Raw genomic sequence first — 16,755 nt, 5'->3', positions numbered from 1 at the left:
GCAGTTCAACCAGAGCTACATTACCGCCATGTGAATGAGCACATGATTCATCCATCAGTGGGGAACAATATGCAGGGAACTAATACAAGGTAAATGTGTCAGGTTCAAGGATTGGACGAGTCATTTTGGGAGCGTCATCAGGGAATAATCTTGAAATGAAAAAAATTACCACAATGCATCGAGACGATTTTGGCCTGTGGATCAGATGGTGCCATTTGTATTTGCGGATCAGATCATGTTTAAGAACAACGATTGAGGCCAAAGGGAAAAATGAGAGGCTCACCGTGAGATCCAGCAGAGAGAATCACCAATGGAGTGCCATCCAAAATTGCAGCGGCTAGGAGCTTTCTTCCTTCCTTCCTTTCTTTCTTCTTTCTTTCTTTCTTTTGGTTCTGTATGTAAATGTGAATGTAGCAGTCTAGCATGAAGTTCAGAACCGTTTTCCCCCCATGTCCATTGGCAATCCCATAGCTACCAAATTACAGTGTTGAGCCAGTTCGTGATATCTGAATGAGTGCATTAAACACCTACACCCTTAGCTTCCAATCAGACGAGTACCCAAATAACCCTTCATGATATCCGAATTTGCATTCAGAGCTTTGAAATCACCTTGTTCAGTATATATAAGCTGGTGATGTAGACATGTTCACCGCCTCCAATAAAATGGGATTCATCAGGCAAAATCAGGCGACATCGAAAAATTAATACAATGAGAGCGGCATCAAAAAATTAACACGATCAGATGGCACACGCAAAGCTGCATCAATTACCACTGAAGATTCATTTAGGACCTGATGCATTCTTACCTACCAATAAGCGCAAGATCAGCAACAGCGTATCCTGGCACCTATGAAAGCAAATCCATGACAAAACATCAGCAGGCAACCAGAACATATCAAAGTGAACCAACACCATTCAACCACGCGAACTTATCCAGTGTAATAGGCAGGTTGCTACAGGTAGCAATTGCATACTAGTAACAGGCACAACCACATAGCCAACCCCAATCCTCACTAGCAAAAACACAACTCTGCAGCAGTTTTATTTTTGGTTCATCGGGGCAGGAACAAACCCAACCACCAACTGCCATTACAAACCCAACCACCAACTGCCATTTTATTACATCACGGATGAGCATTGCATCTAGCATGGCACCTGGGCGTCTGGTCTTCACTGGAGTTCCTTGAGGAGGTCGGCGTTGTCAACCAGAACCTATAATGTCAAGGATAAAATGTCACATTTTCCGGACAACTACTTTCTTTCAAAATAAAATTTTAGAAATTAATACAGAACACATTGCTCAAACTCAACAAAAGAGAGAGAGAGAGGGTGGGGGGAGTATGTGTCACAAGCATTTCTTTTGGGATATAGTTGAACCAATCTGTGCATAATCCAGATACAATTATCTGAATAGTTATGATATGGTCATGTATCGTTTGAACATCGTACATCCTTTTAAACAATTGTTTATCACTTTACATGCATAAATTGATTTGACTGTTCATTTGCTTACTAATGGCGTTTCATTTGGTCAAAATTGCCTTTTCCCAAGCAACCGTTTAGATTGAAATTATGTCCTACCTCTCAAGAGGTAAGAGGAGCACCATAAAAGAACCACTAAAAATTAATCAGAATGCATGAAAAAATTGATGAGATAATGACTGCCATCATGACTATAGGAATGGCATCAATTTTGCATTTAAGATTCTGCCGCATTTTGCCAAAGATGCCTATTCTTTTGCTTTATTAGTCTCCCAAGGTATACCCATGAAACAGGATTCTGTTTCATAAGTAATGGCTTGGCTTCACACATGCATCAGATTTAAGCTTTGAAAGCACAAGTTGGACTATTTTTTCTGCCAAAAATTTACTGCCAATATAGACTTGAAGAAAGCAGTAGGTCATTTACTGGTTAACAGTAAAGCACAATAGAAGGCATACCACTTTCCAGCCATCTGGGTCAACAAAAGAGGTGATCTTTGTGTTGATCCCCGGCAGTGGCCCTGGCTGCCGCAAAATCTTGCCCCCTAGTTCTTTGGTCGCAAGATCAACAGCCTCAGCACTCTTGTACACATCATTGGTGCCAATAGCAACCTGCACTTACATAAGGAGGATCATCAAGAAATGGCAAGATCTCATAAGATAAATACTGCAGATTAAAGATTTTATTGGCTGGGCTGGCAACCACCCCGGGCAACACCTCAAGCACACACGCATGCACACTCACACCAAGAGGGGAGAAGAGAGAACAGAGCACTCTGTGTTGGTGCTGCTGAACTAAGCTGCAGCTGCTCCTATCTCTTCCATATATCAAAGAGAGGCACAAATCAAAGTAAAGTACATGATGCCACTAACAACTACTAGCTGGACCCTACTTCTATAGTAGCACTACTATTGCAACATACTCCCACTAGCTACTGCTACTGTCTGCTGCTGTCATGTTAGATAAGCTGCGCATGGCCAAAAGAAGTGGAGAGCACTAGCTACTCCTGATGTAGATGATGTGCAAAAAAAGCTTACATAATTATCCATCAGATTTCATACATACCTGGGCATATGCATTGCCCTTGCTATATTCTGTGCGACCATAATTGTATGTCAGCTCCAGAACAGTTGTCTTGTCCTCATCAGCATAGCCCAACATGGCAATGGTATACTGTACAAGGCCAAAGATATTCAGTCTAAAATTGAAGAACGCCAAGATTTCCATGGCATTTCACTCAGCATTAACATTCTTTCAACCCCAAATAAGTGAAGGTACCTTGTAATCAGGCACATCCTTCTTTCTTAGGAGCTTCATCCCAAGGGCCTGCATGACAACAAACAATACATCATGTATGAGCATGGGACCTCTGGAACAGCCTACCCTTACATAAGGAAAGAAAATACCTTCTCATAGAACTTGATAGAACGCTCAAGGTCACCAACACGAAGCATGACTTGGCAAAGAGGCTCAGGTGTCTCAGCCCTCTGAATAAGCTCAAACAGATAACCATCAGGGTCTTGTGCAAAGGCAATAACAGTGGATCCGCCCTTGACAGGACCAGGTTCACGAGTAATCTTGCCACCCTTGGACTTAATATTCTCAGCCAACTTGTACACCTGCATTGCATGCATGATATCATATAAGCATAATTGCTGCAACGCTGACAGTAGGCATTGCAAATAACAATACTTACATCCTCATTAGCGATAGCAAAATGCCCAAAGCCCTCTCCGATGTCATACTTGTCGACGCCATAGTCTGTTGAACAACAGTGAACTTGTTAGCACCATAGGATGTCGGAGAAAATGAAAATGCTTTCCAAGGAAATGAGTTGATCAGTTCATATGAAGAGAGAAGCATATACATTGCTAAGTTTCTTACCAGGTTGACACACATATTATCCAAATATGAAGTATAATATTGAAACAACTGTGCCACAAAAAACAATTGGGCAGGTCGATGAACATACTGTAAGTCAATTCAAGCGCAAAGTTGGTTTCCTCTGGTCCAAACCCAAGGAAGGCATTAGTGTACTTCTCATCAGGCACATCTCTTTTCCTCAGCAGCTTCATCCCAAAGCATTCCGTGTAGTACCTACCAGAATCACAAGACAGCATCAGAAGCATGATACTAGCTCTAGATGTCGAAAATGTTGCTTAAAATACAGCAACATACTTGATCGTGCGGTCCAGATCCCCGACACGGTAAACAGCATGAAGCATCCTCTTGTTGTCCTGTTTGTTCCACTCAAGCACAGCCTCAGCTGGCTTCACGGCTTCGCTCCCAGTTGCCATCCCTGGTACAGGAAGTCACACCTTTGATAAGAACAAGAGGGAAAAAGGTATATTGAGCAAAACAAAGAACCAAGCACGCGGAGTTCAGGCTCCAGATTATGACAGTAGTGGCATTTCTTCAGAATTCTGGCAGAAAATCGTAGTGTGGTTCAGAAGATTATCAGTACAGGAACATCCAATTAATCAGTGCTTTCTCTTTTCAAAACATAGGAGTATATTTATCAGAAATACTAATCTCTGCTGCAAGCCTGCAACTCTCAATGTCTCATAAAAAACAACAGTGCTAATATGACAGAACTTAAGGTGATACATCTCCTTTTGTTTTCATGTCTTTCAATCGCAATCCCAAACCAAATCAAATATTTTGTCTCTCAGAAAGTTATTACTAACAAAAGTCACTGGTCAACCAAATGCCCAAATCAGATCCAGGGCTCCCCCTTGTACAGCTTTGGTGATGCAACTAACACAACATTAGTCAATCTAGACGATGGACACATATGTAACCCCCAAAAGCCCAAGCAAGAAAAGAACCGAACCTAAATCCCTGCAATTTGTTGTCGCGGGTCACGGCGAACCTATATATACAGGGTCACTAAACCTCGAGTTCCCTTCGCTGTTTCAGCATTTGGGAGAAGGGAGCACTCAAATCGAACTCCCACTTCTACCTTTTTCGTGGGGGGGGGGGGGGGGGGGGGGGGGCGAGGGAATCTTTAGGCGGAACCGCGGAAGGAGATGATGATTGATGAGCCAACTCGCACAGAGCAAGAAGCCGAACGAATCAAGAAAAAGAAGCGCAAAATCTACAGGGCCGCCTGATCCGACCTCCAGAACCGTGGAATCATGAGCAGCGCGAGGGGTCAGAGGAGAGGAGATGATGGGGATTGAAATGGATGCTCACCTTGGATTGGATTCAGACCGGTCCCGAGTCGATTCGACCAAGGAGCACGCACAGGCGCAGCAGCGAGCTCTCAACCTAACCAATTGTCTTGGCTTCTTCCACTTTGCGAGGAGATGAGTGGAGACTGAAGGCGCCGCACCTATATACAGGCTTCAGTCCACATGAGGAGTGCAGAGTGTGCAGCGTGCGAGAAGGTTCTCCAGGCTTTTTAATGTTTCTTTTTTCCTCTGCGAGACTGCGACTCACTTTTAAAATTGCGGGAGAATAATTTTAATATTAGAAAGGTCAGGTGCTTTTCCTAAGGAACGTGAATGGATGATTCTTTTCTCTTTACTTTCTTAATGATGAGTAGTGTTTCTTTCTTCCAGAATAAATGTAGTTATTGTAACAAAATAAATTATCTCCTAAAAAATTACATTTCCATAAATAATTTAAGCACTGTTCCGTACTCCTTCCGTACTCCTTCCGTTCCAAATTATAGTTCATTTTAGCTTTTTCATGTCTATATTTTTTGGCTATGCATCAAAATATTTTGATAATGTATGTCTAGATACATAATAGTATTTATGGACTTAGAAAAATCAAAACGACCTATAATTTAAAATGAAGGAAGTAGTAGGCTATGAGGAGTCGAACTCAGGAGCTAGGAGCTCTGCTAGAGCCCCTTAACTATCTCAGGTTTGCGGTTTGCAATATAGATCCGTGCAGACAAAAAATATCAAAGACATCAAATTAGCCAGCTTGTAGAGTCTCAAGCAACCGTACAATTAACCCCACCAAAACACGGTGGCGAGTGAGCAGACAAAATACACTTGTTAGATAATCTATTTGGTGTTATAAACATTGATGCTTTCTTTATAAATTTTATTCAAATTAAAGATGATTTGACTTAAATCAAAATAAGAATGACTTCTTTTTTTGCTAGAGAGAGTATGTATGAACAAGGGTGGGATCAGCAAAAGCGTATCGTAACGCCCATCAAAGCAAATTCACCACAAAACACACAAGCACGGAACCAGAACAGATCACAGTGAACCAAACACCATTCAACCAGGCGAACTGATCCATTCTAATAGACAGGTAGCAATTGCATACTACTGACAGCATAACCACACAGCCAACCCCAAAGATCACTAGCAAAAGCACAGCTCTGCAGCAATTTTATTTTCGGTTCATCGGGGCAGGGACAAACTGAACCACCAACAGCCGTTTATTACATCATGGACAAGCACTACTACATCTTAGCATGCCACCTGGGCGTCCAGTCTTCACTGGAGTTCCTTGAGGAAGTCGGCGTGGTCAACCAGAACCTATAATGTCAAGGATAAAATCTCACGTTTTCTGGTCTACTACTTTCTTTCAAAAATAAGATTCAGAAACTAATACGGAACAAGTTGCTCATTTATTAAAAAAATAAAAAAGAAGGTATGTCTCACTATTTGAACCAATTTGTGCGTGATCCAGATCCAATGGTCTGAATAGTAGTAATATGATCATGAAACACTTGAACATTAAACATTCCTTAAAACAATTGTTTATTGCTGCTTTCTATACAGATTTGAATGTTGGTTTCCTTACTAGTGGCGTTTCATTTGGTCAAAACTGCCCTTGTTCAGTCATTCAGGTTAAAATTATCTATTACCTCTCAAGTGGTAAGAGGAGCACCATAAAAAATAATCAGATTGCATGTAAATTTTGATGAGATAATTACTACATTCATGGGATAGGTAAGGCATCAATTTCACATTAAGGTCCTACCGTTTCTGCCACATTTTGCCAAAGTTTTTTTCTTTATTAGTCTCCCAAGGTAGGATTCTGTTTCACAAGTAACAGCTTGGATTCAGATATGCATCAAATTTAAGCTTTGAAACTACAAGGTGTGCCTAGTTTCTGCCAAAAACTTATTGTCGATAAAGATTTGAAGAAAGCGGTAGGTCTTTTGATGGTTAACAGTATAGCATAGATATGATAGTTGATGGAAGGCATACCACTTTCCACCCATCTGGGTCAACAAAAGAGGTGATCTTTGTGTTGATCACAGGTAGCGGCCCTGGCTGCCGCAAAATCTTGCCCCCTAGTTCTTTGGTCGCAAGATCAACAGCCTCGGCACTCTTGTACACATCATTGGTGCCAATAGCAACCTGCCCTTATATAAGGAGGATAATAGAAATGGCAAGACCTTATTAGATAAATACTGTGGATAAAAAATTTCAAACGTACCTGAGCATATGCATTGCCCTTGCTATATTCTGTGACACCATAGTTGTATATCAGTTCCAGAACAGTTGTCTTGTCCTCATCAGCATAGCCCAACTTTGCAATGGTATACTGTACAAGGCCAAATATATTCAGTCTAAAATTGAATGAATACCACATCTGAGGAAAAACATCGCATGACATTTCACTCATCACTATAGATCTAGCACCATTCTTTCAGCCCCTAATAGTTGAAGATACCTTATAATCGGGCACATCCTTCTTTTCTAGGAGCTTCATCCCAAGGGCCTGAATGACAACAAATAATGCATCATATATGAGCATGGGACTGGAGCTCAAGAGACATAAAGAAGAAAATGTTTAGCATTTCTAACTTCTGGAATAGCCTACCCTTACAACACGAAAGGAAGTACCTTCTCATAGAACTTGATAGATCGCTCAAGGTCACCAACACGAAGCATGACTTGGCAAAGAGGCTCAGGTGTCTCAGCCCTCTGAATGAGCGCAAAACGGTAACCATCAGGGTCTTGTGCAAAGGCAATAACAGTGGATCCTCCCTTGACAGGACCAGGTTCACGAGTAATGTTGCCACCCTTGGATTTAATATTCTCAGCCAACTTGTACACCTGCATTTACATACATGATATCATATAAGCACAATTCTGCAGCGCTGACAGTAGGCATTGCAGATTGACAATACTTACATCCTCATTAGCGATACCGAAATGCCCAAAGCCCTCTCCAATGTCATACTTGTCAACACCATAGTCTGTTGAATAAGAGTTGATCAGTTCATATGAAAAGAGAAGCATATCCATTGCTAAGTTTTCTTACCAGGTTGACACACATATTGTGCGAATATGAAGTACTGTGCCACAAACAAAAATTTGGCAGGTCAGTGAACATACTGTATGTCAATTCAAGTGCAAAGTTGGTGTCCTCTGGTCCAAACCCAAGGAAGGCGTTGGTGTACTTCTCATCAGGAACGTCTCTTTTCCTCAACAGCTTCATCCCAAAGCATTCCGTGTAGTACCTAGCATAATCACAAGTCGACATCAGAAGCGTGATACTAGCTCGAGAGCTTGAAACTGTTGCCTAAAAATACAGAAGCATACTTGATTGTGCGGTCCAGATCCCCGACACGGTAAACAGCGTGAAGCATCCTCTTGTTGTCCTGTTTGTTCCACTCAAGCACAGCCTCAGCTGATTTCGCGGCTTCGCTCCCAGTTGCCATCCCTGGTACATCATGTCACACATTTGATAAGAACAAGAAGGGGAAAAGGTCTATAGAGCAAAACAAAGAACCAAGCACAAGGAATCCAGGCTCCAGATTATGACAGTTGTGTCATTTGTTCAGAATTGTGGCAGAAAATCGCAATTATTCAGAAGCTTATCAGTTCAGGAGCATCCAATTAGTCAGTGATTTTCTTTTTAAAAAACGTATATTTATCAGATATACTACTCTATTCTCTGCTGTAAGCCTGCAAATCTCGGTCTCTCATTAAAAAGAAAATCAATGCTCACATGACACTATGACAGAACTCAACGTGGTACTGATACATCTTTTTTTCAGTCATCTTTCAACCGCAAATATCTTCTCTCAGAAAGTCACTAACTAAGTCGGAGCTCAACCAAATCACATACACAGAGATCCAATGCTTCCCAGCCCCCCTCGTAGAACTCTGAGGACGCAACTACTCATCTACACCCCACTAGTCTCGTCGAGTTCCCTATCCAATTTCAGCATTTGGGAGAAGGCCAGAAGGGAGCACTGAAATGATCCCCCGGTAAAAAAGGAACAATCTTTAGAGTAAGAAACCCGATGGAATCAGGGAAAAGAAATGCAAAATCTACAGGGTCGCCTCTTCCGGTCTCCAGGAACCAAGGAATCGTGAGCACGCGAGGAGTTAGGGGAGAGGAAATGATGGGGCTTAGCGATGGATGCGCACCTTGGCTTGGATTCGGACCGGGCTCGACTCGATTCAATCAAGGAGCACGCACAGCCGCAGCAGTAAGCTCTCTCTAACCAGTAAGGCAGAACCAGTGTATTGGCTTTCTTCCTCCTTTCGAGGAGATGAGTGAAGGCGCTGCTCTATATACAGGCTACAGTCCACAGGAGACTTGCAGAGCGTTCTTCAATGTTCAGCACGTAGCTGTGAATACGGACGAAAAAACCCCACTGCCAGAGTGCCAGTCCCACTTTTACCTTACACACGTGTTTTCGTCAAAAAGAAAGAGGATTGCAGCTCACCACACCCTCCAACAGAACTGTGACCATAAGTGATGGCAACGAAATCGAAAATGGGAAGCTCGAAAACAGGAAAGAGTGACTGTAATTGGAAAGTCAAAATAGAACCATCTAGTTCGTCCATAAGTGATGCATAATGTTAATGTATCAGGGGCGTTTGGTTCACTTTGCTTATTTTTAACACGTGTCACATCGAATGTTTAAATACTAATTAGAAGTATTAAACGTAGACTATTTACAAAACACATTACATAGGTGGAGGCTAAACGGCGAGACGAATCTATTAAGCCTAATTAATCTATCATTAGCAAATGTTTACTGTAGCAACACATTGTCAAATCATGGACTAATTAGGCTTAATAGATTCGTCTCGCCGTTTAGCCTCCACTTATGTAATGGATTTTGTAAATAGTCTACGTTTAATACTCTTAATTAATATCTAAACATTCGATGTGACGGGTGCTAAAAATAAGTCATAGGAAGCAAACATCCCTTACTACTGTTCTTTGGTATTTGTTTGATCCATTTTCAACAATGACCATACTTTGCAGGTTTGTTTATTGTACAACCTTATCATTGTTAATAAAACAGTGGCAATCCGTTTAAAACATCCGCTAGTAAGAAATGATTAATTTTATTTTACTTTTCTCTCTTCTGCCTTGACTGGATTCAGGATCTGAAAAATCGAGTCAGCACACTGTCAGGCTCTCTGATCCACTCACATGGAGTAGTATAAAATTCTGGTTGGTAATGAAACATACGGGTCAGTGAAATCAAAGCACCGCGGGAGTTTCGTAGGAGTATTAAGATCATTAAATTTATTGCTACATCAATAATATCGCTAATTTGATAAGATCGAGGAGTTTTATCAGAAGAGGGAGGAATTTCATCCCTTGACACTCAAATGGTATAGTTACAAGTTTCTATAACTGTGCAATGAAACTGTGCACTAGATTAGCTTGAGTTTATCCATGACTAAGAGAAAATCACCAGGTGATCATTATAGACTAAGCACAGACTGGCGCATTTCAGTATTCAACAAATCAGTCGAATAGTGTCACAGGCTTTCATAGTTTCATATGCCAGGGATGGCAAGTAGTGAGGCCTGACTTAAGAAGAAAGGAGAAAAAAAGGGTCCTCAGAAGTCAGAAACTTATGGCCAAATTAAAAACTATAGCATAGAGATGAATTCTTGTAAATATAAACGAGATGGTCCTTTCAAGAAAATTATATATGTAATATGAAAGTAGGTAATAAAGGTTAAACATCTTTTTGAACTAGGAACACTCCTGAATAAGTTCTGAGAGGAGTCCAGGTTCAATGAATCCGCTCAATGTCAAGGCCCTGCCTGCAGCCTGCTGTGCTGATCTTGTTCCCGCAGGCCTCACCTACTCCTACTAGTGGTAGAGTGCTAATGATTGCGGCTACACGTCATTGTAGCAACTCAATGAAAACGTGGCACTTGGTAGGACCGCGTGCGGGATCTACTTTTGTGCTGATCCCACGTGTCAGTGATGCACTTCTCCTCGATAGGTCACTGTGCAGTCAATGTGATATGTGAGTAGGGGGAAACCACATGCGGTTGTAGTGGAGAAAGCGCTGCCACGTCTGCGGGAAAAAAAAAATGCTCACCAAACATTCTTTTGTGGGAAGTTAGATGTATACCAAACGAAACATGTCTAAAATATTACCAAACCAAACATGGTCGGGTGATGATGCAAAAAGACCATACGCATTTAGAATCTTCCATTATCTTAGTACAAAATAGATGGGTATTAAAGGGGTGTTTGGGAACACCCTATTAAAGTTTAACACCTGTCACATCGGATGTTTGATGCTAATTAGGAGTAGTAAACATAAGCTAATTACAAAACTAATTGCACAGATGGAGTATAATTCGCGAGACGAATCTATTAAGCCTAATTAGTCCATGATTTGATAATGTGGTGCTACAGTAACCATTTGCTAATGATGGATTAATTAGGCTTAATAGATTCGTCTCGCGAATTAGCACAAGGTTCTGCAATTAGTTTTATAATTAGCTCATGTTTAGTCCTTCTAATTAGCATCCGAACATCCGATGTGACACTGTTAAAGTTTAGCACCTCGTATCCAAACAGCCCCTAAAAACAGCTAAACTGGGCACCTGTCACCCTATCATCAGGCGAAAGAAAAGCCCTTTCATTGAGTTTATTATTAGGAAAAAAATAGCCTATGTCAACCCATTATTTACAGCCACTTATATAACCTTCCTACACATCGGGCTATATCTAACCAAGTTGTGCATCAATTTTTGGTAAAAAAAAAAATATAACTAATTCCTACTTAGATAGGGTGAAGAATTTTAACTTAAATGCTAGTTTTTACATTGTGGATCCAGGGTAGCACGCAACAGTTTAAAAGATTATAAATTGGTGATTATGTCATTATGTGCAACAACAACGCTAAACATTGGTGGAACTCTAAAACGGCACAATAGATGATGCTCTTGTGACTGGTAGCTCCAAATATTAGTTACTTCAAAAGAAAAGGTACAAATATTAATGGGAAAAGTGTGAAATTAACCGTATAACCTTTTAAAAAAAACTATAACTTTTTTTTAGAAAACACTCGACACCTGCAAACAGTGCTAGAAGCAGCATAGAGCAAAAACTGCCCGGCCCGCATTGCGTGAGCCTCGTGGGCCTAATCCCTAAACGGGCTGAAAGAGAGATGGACCCACCGCGCCGGCCCGTTCTTATCCTCTCTCTCTCTATCTCTCCCTGAAAAGATCCTACTGCTTCCTCGTCATCCAAGCGCAAATGGGGAGAGACGGGGTTTAAGCGAGGAGGAAGGAGAGGTTCTCCGCAGCTCGCTCCCACTCCTCGCTGGAGCCGATAAGGCTGCCGCGCCCTCCCTCTCCTGTCCTGTTCCAATGGAAGCGGCGGCGATTGGGTCGCAGTCCCCGCTCTCCTTCCCCTCCAGCCTCTGGTGCGTACCGCCCCTTCCTTCCTTCCCCCACTTCTTTAGTCGCTCAGGTTCCTCCCAGCGATTTCCTGCCAAGAACCCCCGGGGGGCCGGTGCCGGTTCTTGAATACAATTGGCGCGGTGGTTTGCTACTCCATTCTGTAGTTCGCCGTGGGGAAACGAGGCTAGCCCTGGCTAGTTTAAGCTTCTCGCCAGTGTGTGTGCATACAGCCGGCGGGTAGGTAGTCATGGGGAAAGTGCAGAGCCAGCCAGAGTGGTCTCCAATTCGCGGCTGCCTGCGCGTTATTCGGCTGGTGGTGGATGGTATGCGCAGAGGGTGCGCGTGAATTGAATTTCACAGTGTCAAAATGTGATCTTGGACGGGGTTCGCGTTATTCGGCTGGTGGTGGATGGTACGCGCAGAGGGTGCGCGCGAATTGAATTTCACAGTGTCAAAATGTGATCTTGGACGGGGTTTCCCTTGATGGGCTGCTTCCTTTTGCCTGCGTGATGAATGGTTATGAAGCATTTGGGCTGGTGTCGCTGTTAGGCCTAAAAGAGAGGAAATGTTGCTTTACGGCATTGTCAGTACAGCTTTCATCTAAAAGCTAAGTTTCTGTCGTGCAATCTGTGTTTTGTGTGAAAGGGGGGGGGGGGATTATGTACTCTACTAGTTCTATGTTTGGAGACATTTGATTATCTGCAGTAGTTATTGATCTTCTGTTCCCTTCAAGTGTGATGTTTGTCAATGTGAAAGTGCCGCTTGCTGTGTACATATCTGCTCATGTCATAGCAACCAGTAGGTCAAAGGATAGGGAATTGACTTCTCTTCCTCGTCCATCAATCATGCATGAGCTAAATTATCTGGAGTTTGGTGACCATGTGATTTGCAAAGGTCTTGCATCCAGGTTGCCATTTAACATGCTTAGGGAATTCTACTTCATTTCTTGTTCTTTTTTTTGTTTATATGTATTTGTATGTGCCTGTGAAAGTCATTTCTTGCTTGCTATTCAGTGTTCACAGTGAACTGTCAGTTTCATGTTATGTCTACTTCCGAATAAAAGGAAAACAGTTATTTTTCATGTAATTTCTGTGTAATCAATAAATTAGCATGCATTTGAATGTCTTACATTTTGCTTTTTCCTGTGAGAATGTTTCCCCCCTTGTTTAACTCTGTCTGGAACATGTTTGACTATTTCAGCAAAGCGAAAGTATCCTCTGGTTTAGCAATCTGCAATGTGAAGGTCAAGAATCGCAGGCTTGAGGTAGTTTGCCATGGGATGTTGGCAACCAGAAAGTTTATGCAAAGGAAAAGGAAAGAGGAAGTTTTCAAGGATGCTGCTGATGAGGCCGAGCAGAAGAATTGGAGGAGAATGATGAGGGAGATAGAGGAGAAAGGTTCAGCTGTGTCCATTCTGAAGACTCAGCGAAGCGGGAAAGAACCACTTCCAAGAGATGTTATTCTTGGGACTCTGGTGCGGTTCAAACAATTGAAAAAATGGAATATTGTCAGCGAGGTATATTCACTTGCACCAGATGATCCATGTAGAAACTGGCTTGGTCACTAAACAGCTTGACGCAACTCTTCGATATCAAAACAATCCACTGAGATGGCTCAGAATGTGAAGGTCATTCTAAACTATTTAATTTCTATACCCTTTTCTTTTCAGATTCTCGAATGGCTCAGAACACAGCATTGGTGGGACTTCACTGAGATGGACTTCTTGATGCTTGTGACAGCTTATGGAAAGCTGGGAGATTTTAGCAGGGCAGAAAGAGTCCTAAAGTACATGAACAAGAAAGGTTACCGGCCCAGCGTGATATCTCAGACTGGTCTAATGGAGGCCTATGGAAGAGGCAAGCAGTACCGTAAGGCTGAAGCAGTATTCCGTAGGATGCAGACATCAGGCCCTGAACCATCACCTGTGACATATCAAATCATTTTGAAATCTTTAGTTGAGGTCAGTATTTAGCCGTTGTATACTATCCATACACTATACTCTAATGATTTAGCCACTAAAAATGGATGAAAACTGGTCCAATATTTAATCGCTACCGTCAATTCCAATTAGAACAAGCCACACTGCTACTTTGATTCCGCTTTTTATACTATACATTTACAATATTCGCGATCCGGACGACCTTTCCACTGTAAATGTTTACAAGTTTGTGTGGGTCCTTTTTATAATAACAATGTTCGAACAGTCATCATGGAGTTGTGTTTAGCACCCCACATCTTCCCTAGCAAGCTCACCTTGGACGGGACATATAGGCTGCACAATTGAAATTTAAGCATACACGAATTAAAACCCCAAACCACCAAAATTGCACCTTAATAACATTAGATTATCAGGAATCGCCTCGCCGTGGAGCTCACCTAGCACCATTGGAGATACTAACCCTACCACCAACTCAAGAAATAAACCTAAACAGGGTTCCTCTTAGGTAGGGGGAGCTAAGGGAGGCACTCTTGCCACCTGATCTTCAAGCCATAGATGCATTCTCCTCCATCAAATACCTCCAGGTGTGAATCTGAAACAACAGAAGAGATTGGGATACTATTTAACTTGCAGTGTGGCATTTGCAACTACTAGTGACTTTTAGTAGGGTACTTGCAATTTTCCTGTCGTTAATCCCTTCAGAAAACTAGTTATGATGGTTCCTGATTCCCTGAACTCTACTTTTGTCCGTAACAAATTTATTGGTAATTGCTGGCAGGGTGACAAATATAAGGAAGCTGAAACTATATTTGAGGACCTTCTTAATGAAAAAAGAGCTTCTTTTAAGCCAGACCAGAAGATGTTCCATATGATGATCTACATGTACAGGAAATCTGGTGATTATGCCCAGGCTCGTAAGCTATTTGCACAGATGTCCGAGAGAGGAATTCCACTATCTACAGTCACTTTTAATAGTTTGATGTCATTTGAAACAGATTACAAGGAAGTTTCAAGTATTTATGATCAGGTACTTTCCCATTTAATTGCTCAATCAGAAAATCAGTGTTGAGTTGTGAATGTGCGATACTATGGAGTTAAGATATATAGGGTATATCAGTGTGCTCTTCCCTAATGAATGCCATACATTTTAGATGCAAAGAGCTGGGCTGAAACCAGATGTTGTGAGCTATTCCCTGCTCATCAAAGCTTATGGGAAAGCCAGGAGGGAAGAAGAAGCATTGGCGGTTTTTGAAGAGATGCTTGATGCTGGAGTCAGGTCCTTCTCTACCACTATTTTTCTTGTCTCAACACAGTTTGAGCTTTGATCATCGTGCTGGGCTACTTGAGAAATTGTGGACATAGTTTTGGTAGTGCAAGTACTGTAAGGGTATTCAGAGATCTTCCTCATTAAGGACTTCTAGCCCCGGTTAGTGAAAAACCTGAGAGACTTTTTAATGAGGTATAGAACCCAAAATGTCTGATCTAGTTAAAACTTTACCACTATTTTTCTGGAAAATTGCTCTTACTAGTTTAATATATATTCAAGTCTTATGTATGATTGTCAGTGTTGATACTGTTCATTTTGAGCGGCATGGTTAAGCACGGCCATACTTTAAAATAAAAGGAAGACAAAGTGATGACTTCCTTTCATGAATTCAAGTCGATCTATCCCATGAATTAGCTGAAAACTATGCATTGGGTTAAACAAATGTTCAGTGGAGAATAGCTAGTTGAGATTGGAATGTTCTTGTGAGTAGTATTCTGAAGTATGCTATTTTGCAGGCCGACACGCAAATCATATAACATTCTGCTTGATGCATTTGCAATATCTGGATTGGTAGATGAGGCTAATACAGTTTTCAAGGCCATGAGAAGACATAGGTATGACCCACGTCACTGTATCTACCTTCCAGCAATAAATTGAACTGTTGATTTCTCACATTATACGCCATTTGCTGTTGCAGGGTTGAGCCTGATCTTTGCTCTTATACAACTATGGTCTTAGCTTATGTAAATGCTTCTGACATGAATGGAGCTGAGAAATTCTTTCGTAGAATTAAAGATGATGGTTTGAAGCCCAATGTTGTGGTTTATGGAACTCTGATGAAAGGCTATTCAAAGTTAAATAATGTTGAGAAAGTTATGCGGGTGTATGAGAGAATGAGGATCCAGGGTGTTGAACCCAACCAGACCATCTATACTACTATCATGGATGTACATGGCAGGAACTCAGATTTTGGAAATGCGGTCATTTGGTTCAAAGAAATGGAAGCTCGTGGATACCCACCAGACCAGAAAGCAAAAAATATCCTACTTTCCCTTGCCAAAACACCAGAAGAACAACAAGAAGCTAATGAATCGGTAGGTAATGGTGCAATTCAGCTGGAAGTGAAACCTGATAACGAAGAGGTGGATGGTGCTGGTGAACATGAAATTACACAGAATGATTCTGGAAATCAGCATTTGTTAGATGACACACGTGCAAGAAACCATGTAAATGGTAGGATCAGGGCTGGTAATTATGCTTTTGATGAGGAGGATGACGATGACGACGATGATGATTATGAGGAAGAGGATGATGAAGAGTTTAATTTTGTTTCTTTGAAAGATAAGAGAGAACTAAATTTTGCAAGTTGATGTCATAAATCTTGGTGTATATTTTTTCCACAGAACTCATGATCACATGATGGCATTTCATATACAAAGGGACTAACTTGAAATGTTAA

General features: G+C 41.6%; 3 protein-coding genes across 3 annotated transcripts; 1 reads left to right on the top strand and 2 right to left on the bottom strand.

Annotated features, from left to right (window-relative positions):
• Positions 1 to 893: 893 nt before the first annotated feature.
• On the bottom strand, positions 894 to 4,859 carry LOC117860590 (lactoylglutathione lyase). Its single transcript, XM_034743918.2, has 9 exons — positions 4,679 to 4,859; positions 3,662 to 3,782; positions 3,456 to 3,580; positions 3,180 to 3,244; positions 2,890 to 3,102; positions 2,762 to 2,809; positions 2,549 to 2,656; positions 1,942 to 2,094; positions 894 to 1,212 (listed from the first exon to the last, which is right to left on the bottom strand). The coding sequence occupies exons 2-9, from the start codon at positions 3,778 to 3,780 to the stop codon at positions 1,171 to 1,173; spliced, it is 873 nt and encodes a 290-aa protein (XP_034599809.1). The 5' UTR covers positions 3,781 to 3,782; positions 4,679 to 4,859; the 3' UTR covers positions 894 to 1,170.
• An 850-nt stretch (positions 4,860 to 5,709) lies between these two features.
• Positions 5,710 to 9,009, bottom strand: LOC117860591 (lactoylglutathione lyase). The gene is made up of 9 exons (XM_034743919.2): positions 8,845 to 9,009; positions 8,011 to 8,131; positions 7,804 to 7,928; positions 7,600 to 7,664; positions 7,309 to 7,521; positions 7,136 to 7,183; positions 6,899 to 7,006; positions 6,667 to 6,819; positions 5,710 to 5,988 (listed from the first exon to the last, which is right to left on the bottom strand). Exons 2-9 carry the CDS (start codon positions 8,127 to 8,129, stop codon positions 5,947 to 5,949), a joined length of 873 nt encoding a protein of 290 aa, XP_034599810.1. The 5' UTR covers positions 8,130 to 8,131; positions 8,845 to 9,009; the 3' UTR covers positions 5,710 to 5,946.
• A 2,919-nt stretch (positions 9,010 to 11,928) lies between these two features.
• LOC117860839 (pentatricopeptide repeat-containing protein At3g59040) lies at positions 11,929 to 16,755 on the top strand. Its single transcript, XM_034744229.2, has 7 exons — positions 11,929 to 12,113; positions 13,291 to 13,606; positions 13,760 to 14,050; positions 14,808 to 15,056; positions 15,181 to 15,305; positions 15,812 to 15,910; positions 15,994 to 16,755. The coding sequence occupies exons 1-7, from the start codon at positions 12,058 to 12,060 to the stop codon at positions 16,664 to 16,666; spliced, it is 1,809 nt and encodes a 602-aa protein (XP_034600120.1). The 5' UTR covers positions 11,929 to 12,057; the 3' UTR covers positions 16,667 to 16,755.

The sequence above is a fragment of the Setaria viridis genome, chromosome 6, assembly GCF_005286985.2.
Source record: "Setaria viridis chromosome 6, Setaria_viridis_v4.0, whole genome shotgun sequence".
Classification (NCBI taxonomy): domain Eukaryota; kingdom Viridiplantae; phylum Streptophyta; class Magnoliopsida; order Poales; family Poaceae; genus Setaria; species Setaria viridis.
The sequence above is the reverse complement of the archived record's forward strand: the minus strand, read 5'-3'. Positions and strand labels throughout refer to the sequence as shown.

What these genes read in the sequence shown, in the direction of transcription:
- LOC117860590 (XM_034743918.2), bottom strand. Translation starts at nt 3,780, where the DNA reads ATGGCAACTGGGAGCGAAGCCGTGAAGCCAGCTGAGGCTGTGCTTGAG. An exon ending in TGCGCTTGAATTGACTTACA is followed by an intron (nt 3,245 to 3,455) that starts GTATGTTCATCG and finishes GTTGTTCAACAG; the next exon opens with ACTATGGCGTCGACAAGTAT. An exon ending in ACCCAGATGGCTGGAAAGTG is followed by an intron (nt 1,213 to 1,941) that starts GTATGCCTTCTA and finishes TTGACATTATAG; the next exon opens with GTTCTGGTTGACAACGCCGA.
- LOC117860591 (XM_034743919.2), bottom strand. Translation starts at nt 8,129, where the DNA reads ATGGCAACTGGGAGCGAAGCCGCGAAATCAGCTGAGGCTGTGCTTGAG. An exon ending in GATCTGGACCGCACAATCAA is followed by an intron (nt 7,929 to 8,010) that starts GTATGCTTCTGT and finishes TGATTATGCTAG; the next exon opens with GTACTACACGGAATGCTTTG. An exon ending in AGGGCAATGCATATGCTCAG is followed by an intron (nt 6,820 to 6,898) that starts GTACGTTTGAAA and finishes ATATAAGGGCAG; the next exon opens with GTTGCTATTGGCACCAATGA.
- LOC117860839 (XM_034744229.2), top strand. Translation starts at nt 12,058, where the DNA reads ATGGAAGCGGCGGCGATTGGGTCGCAGTCCCCGCTCTCCTTCCCCTCC. An exon ending in AATGGAATATTGTCAGCGAG is followed by an intron (nt 13,607 to 13,759) that starts GTATATTCACTT and finishes TTTTCTTTTCAG; the next exon opens with ATTCTCGAATGGCTCAGAAC. An exon ending in ATGCTTGATGCTGGAGTCAG is followed by an intron (nt 15,306 to 15,811) that starts GTCCTTCTCTAC and finishes GCTATTTTGCAG; the next exon opens with GCCGACACGCAAATCATATA.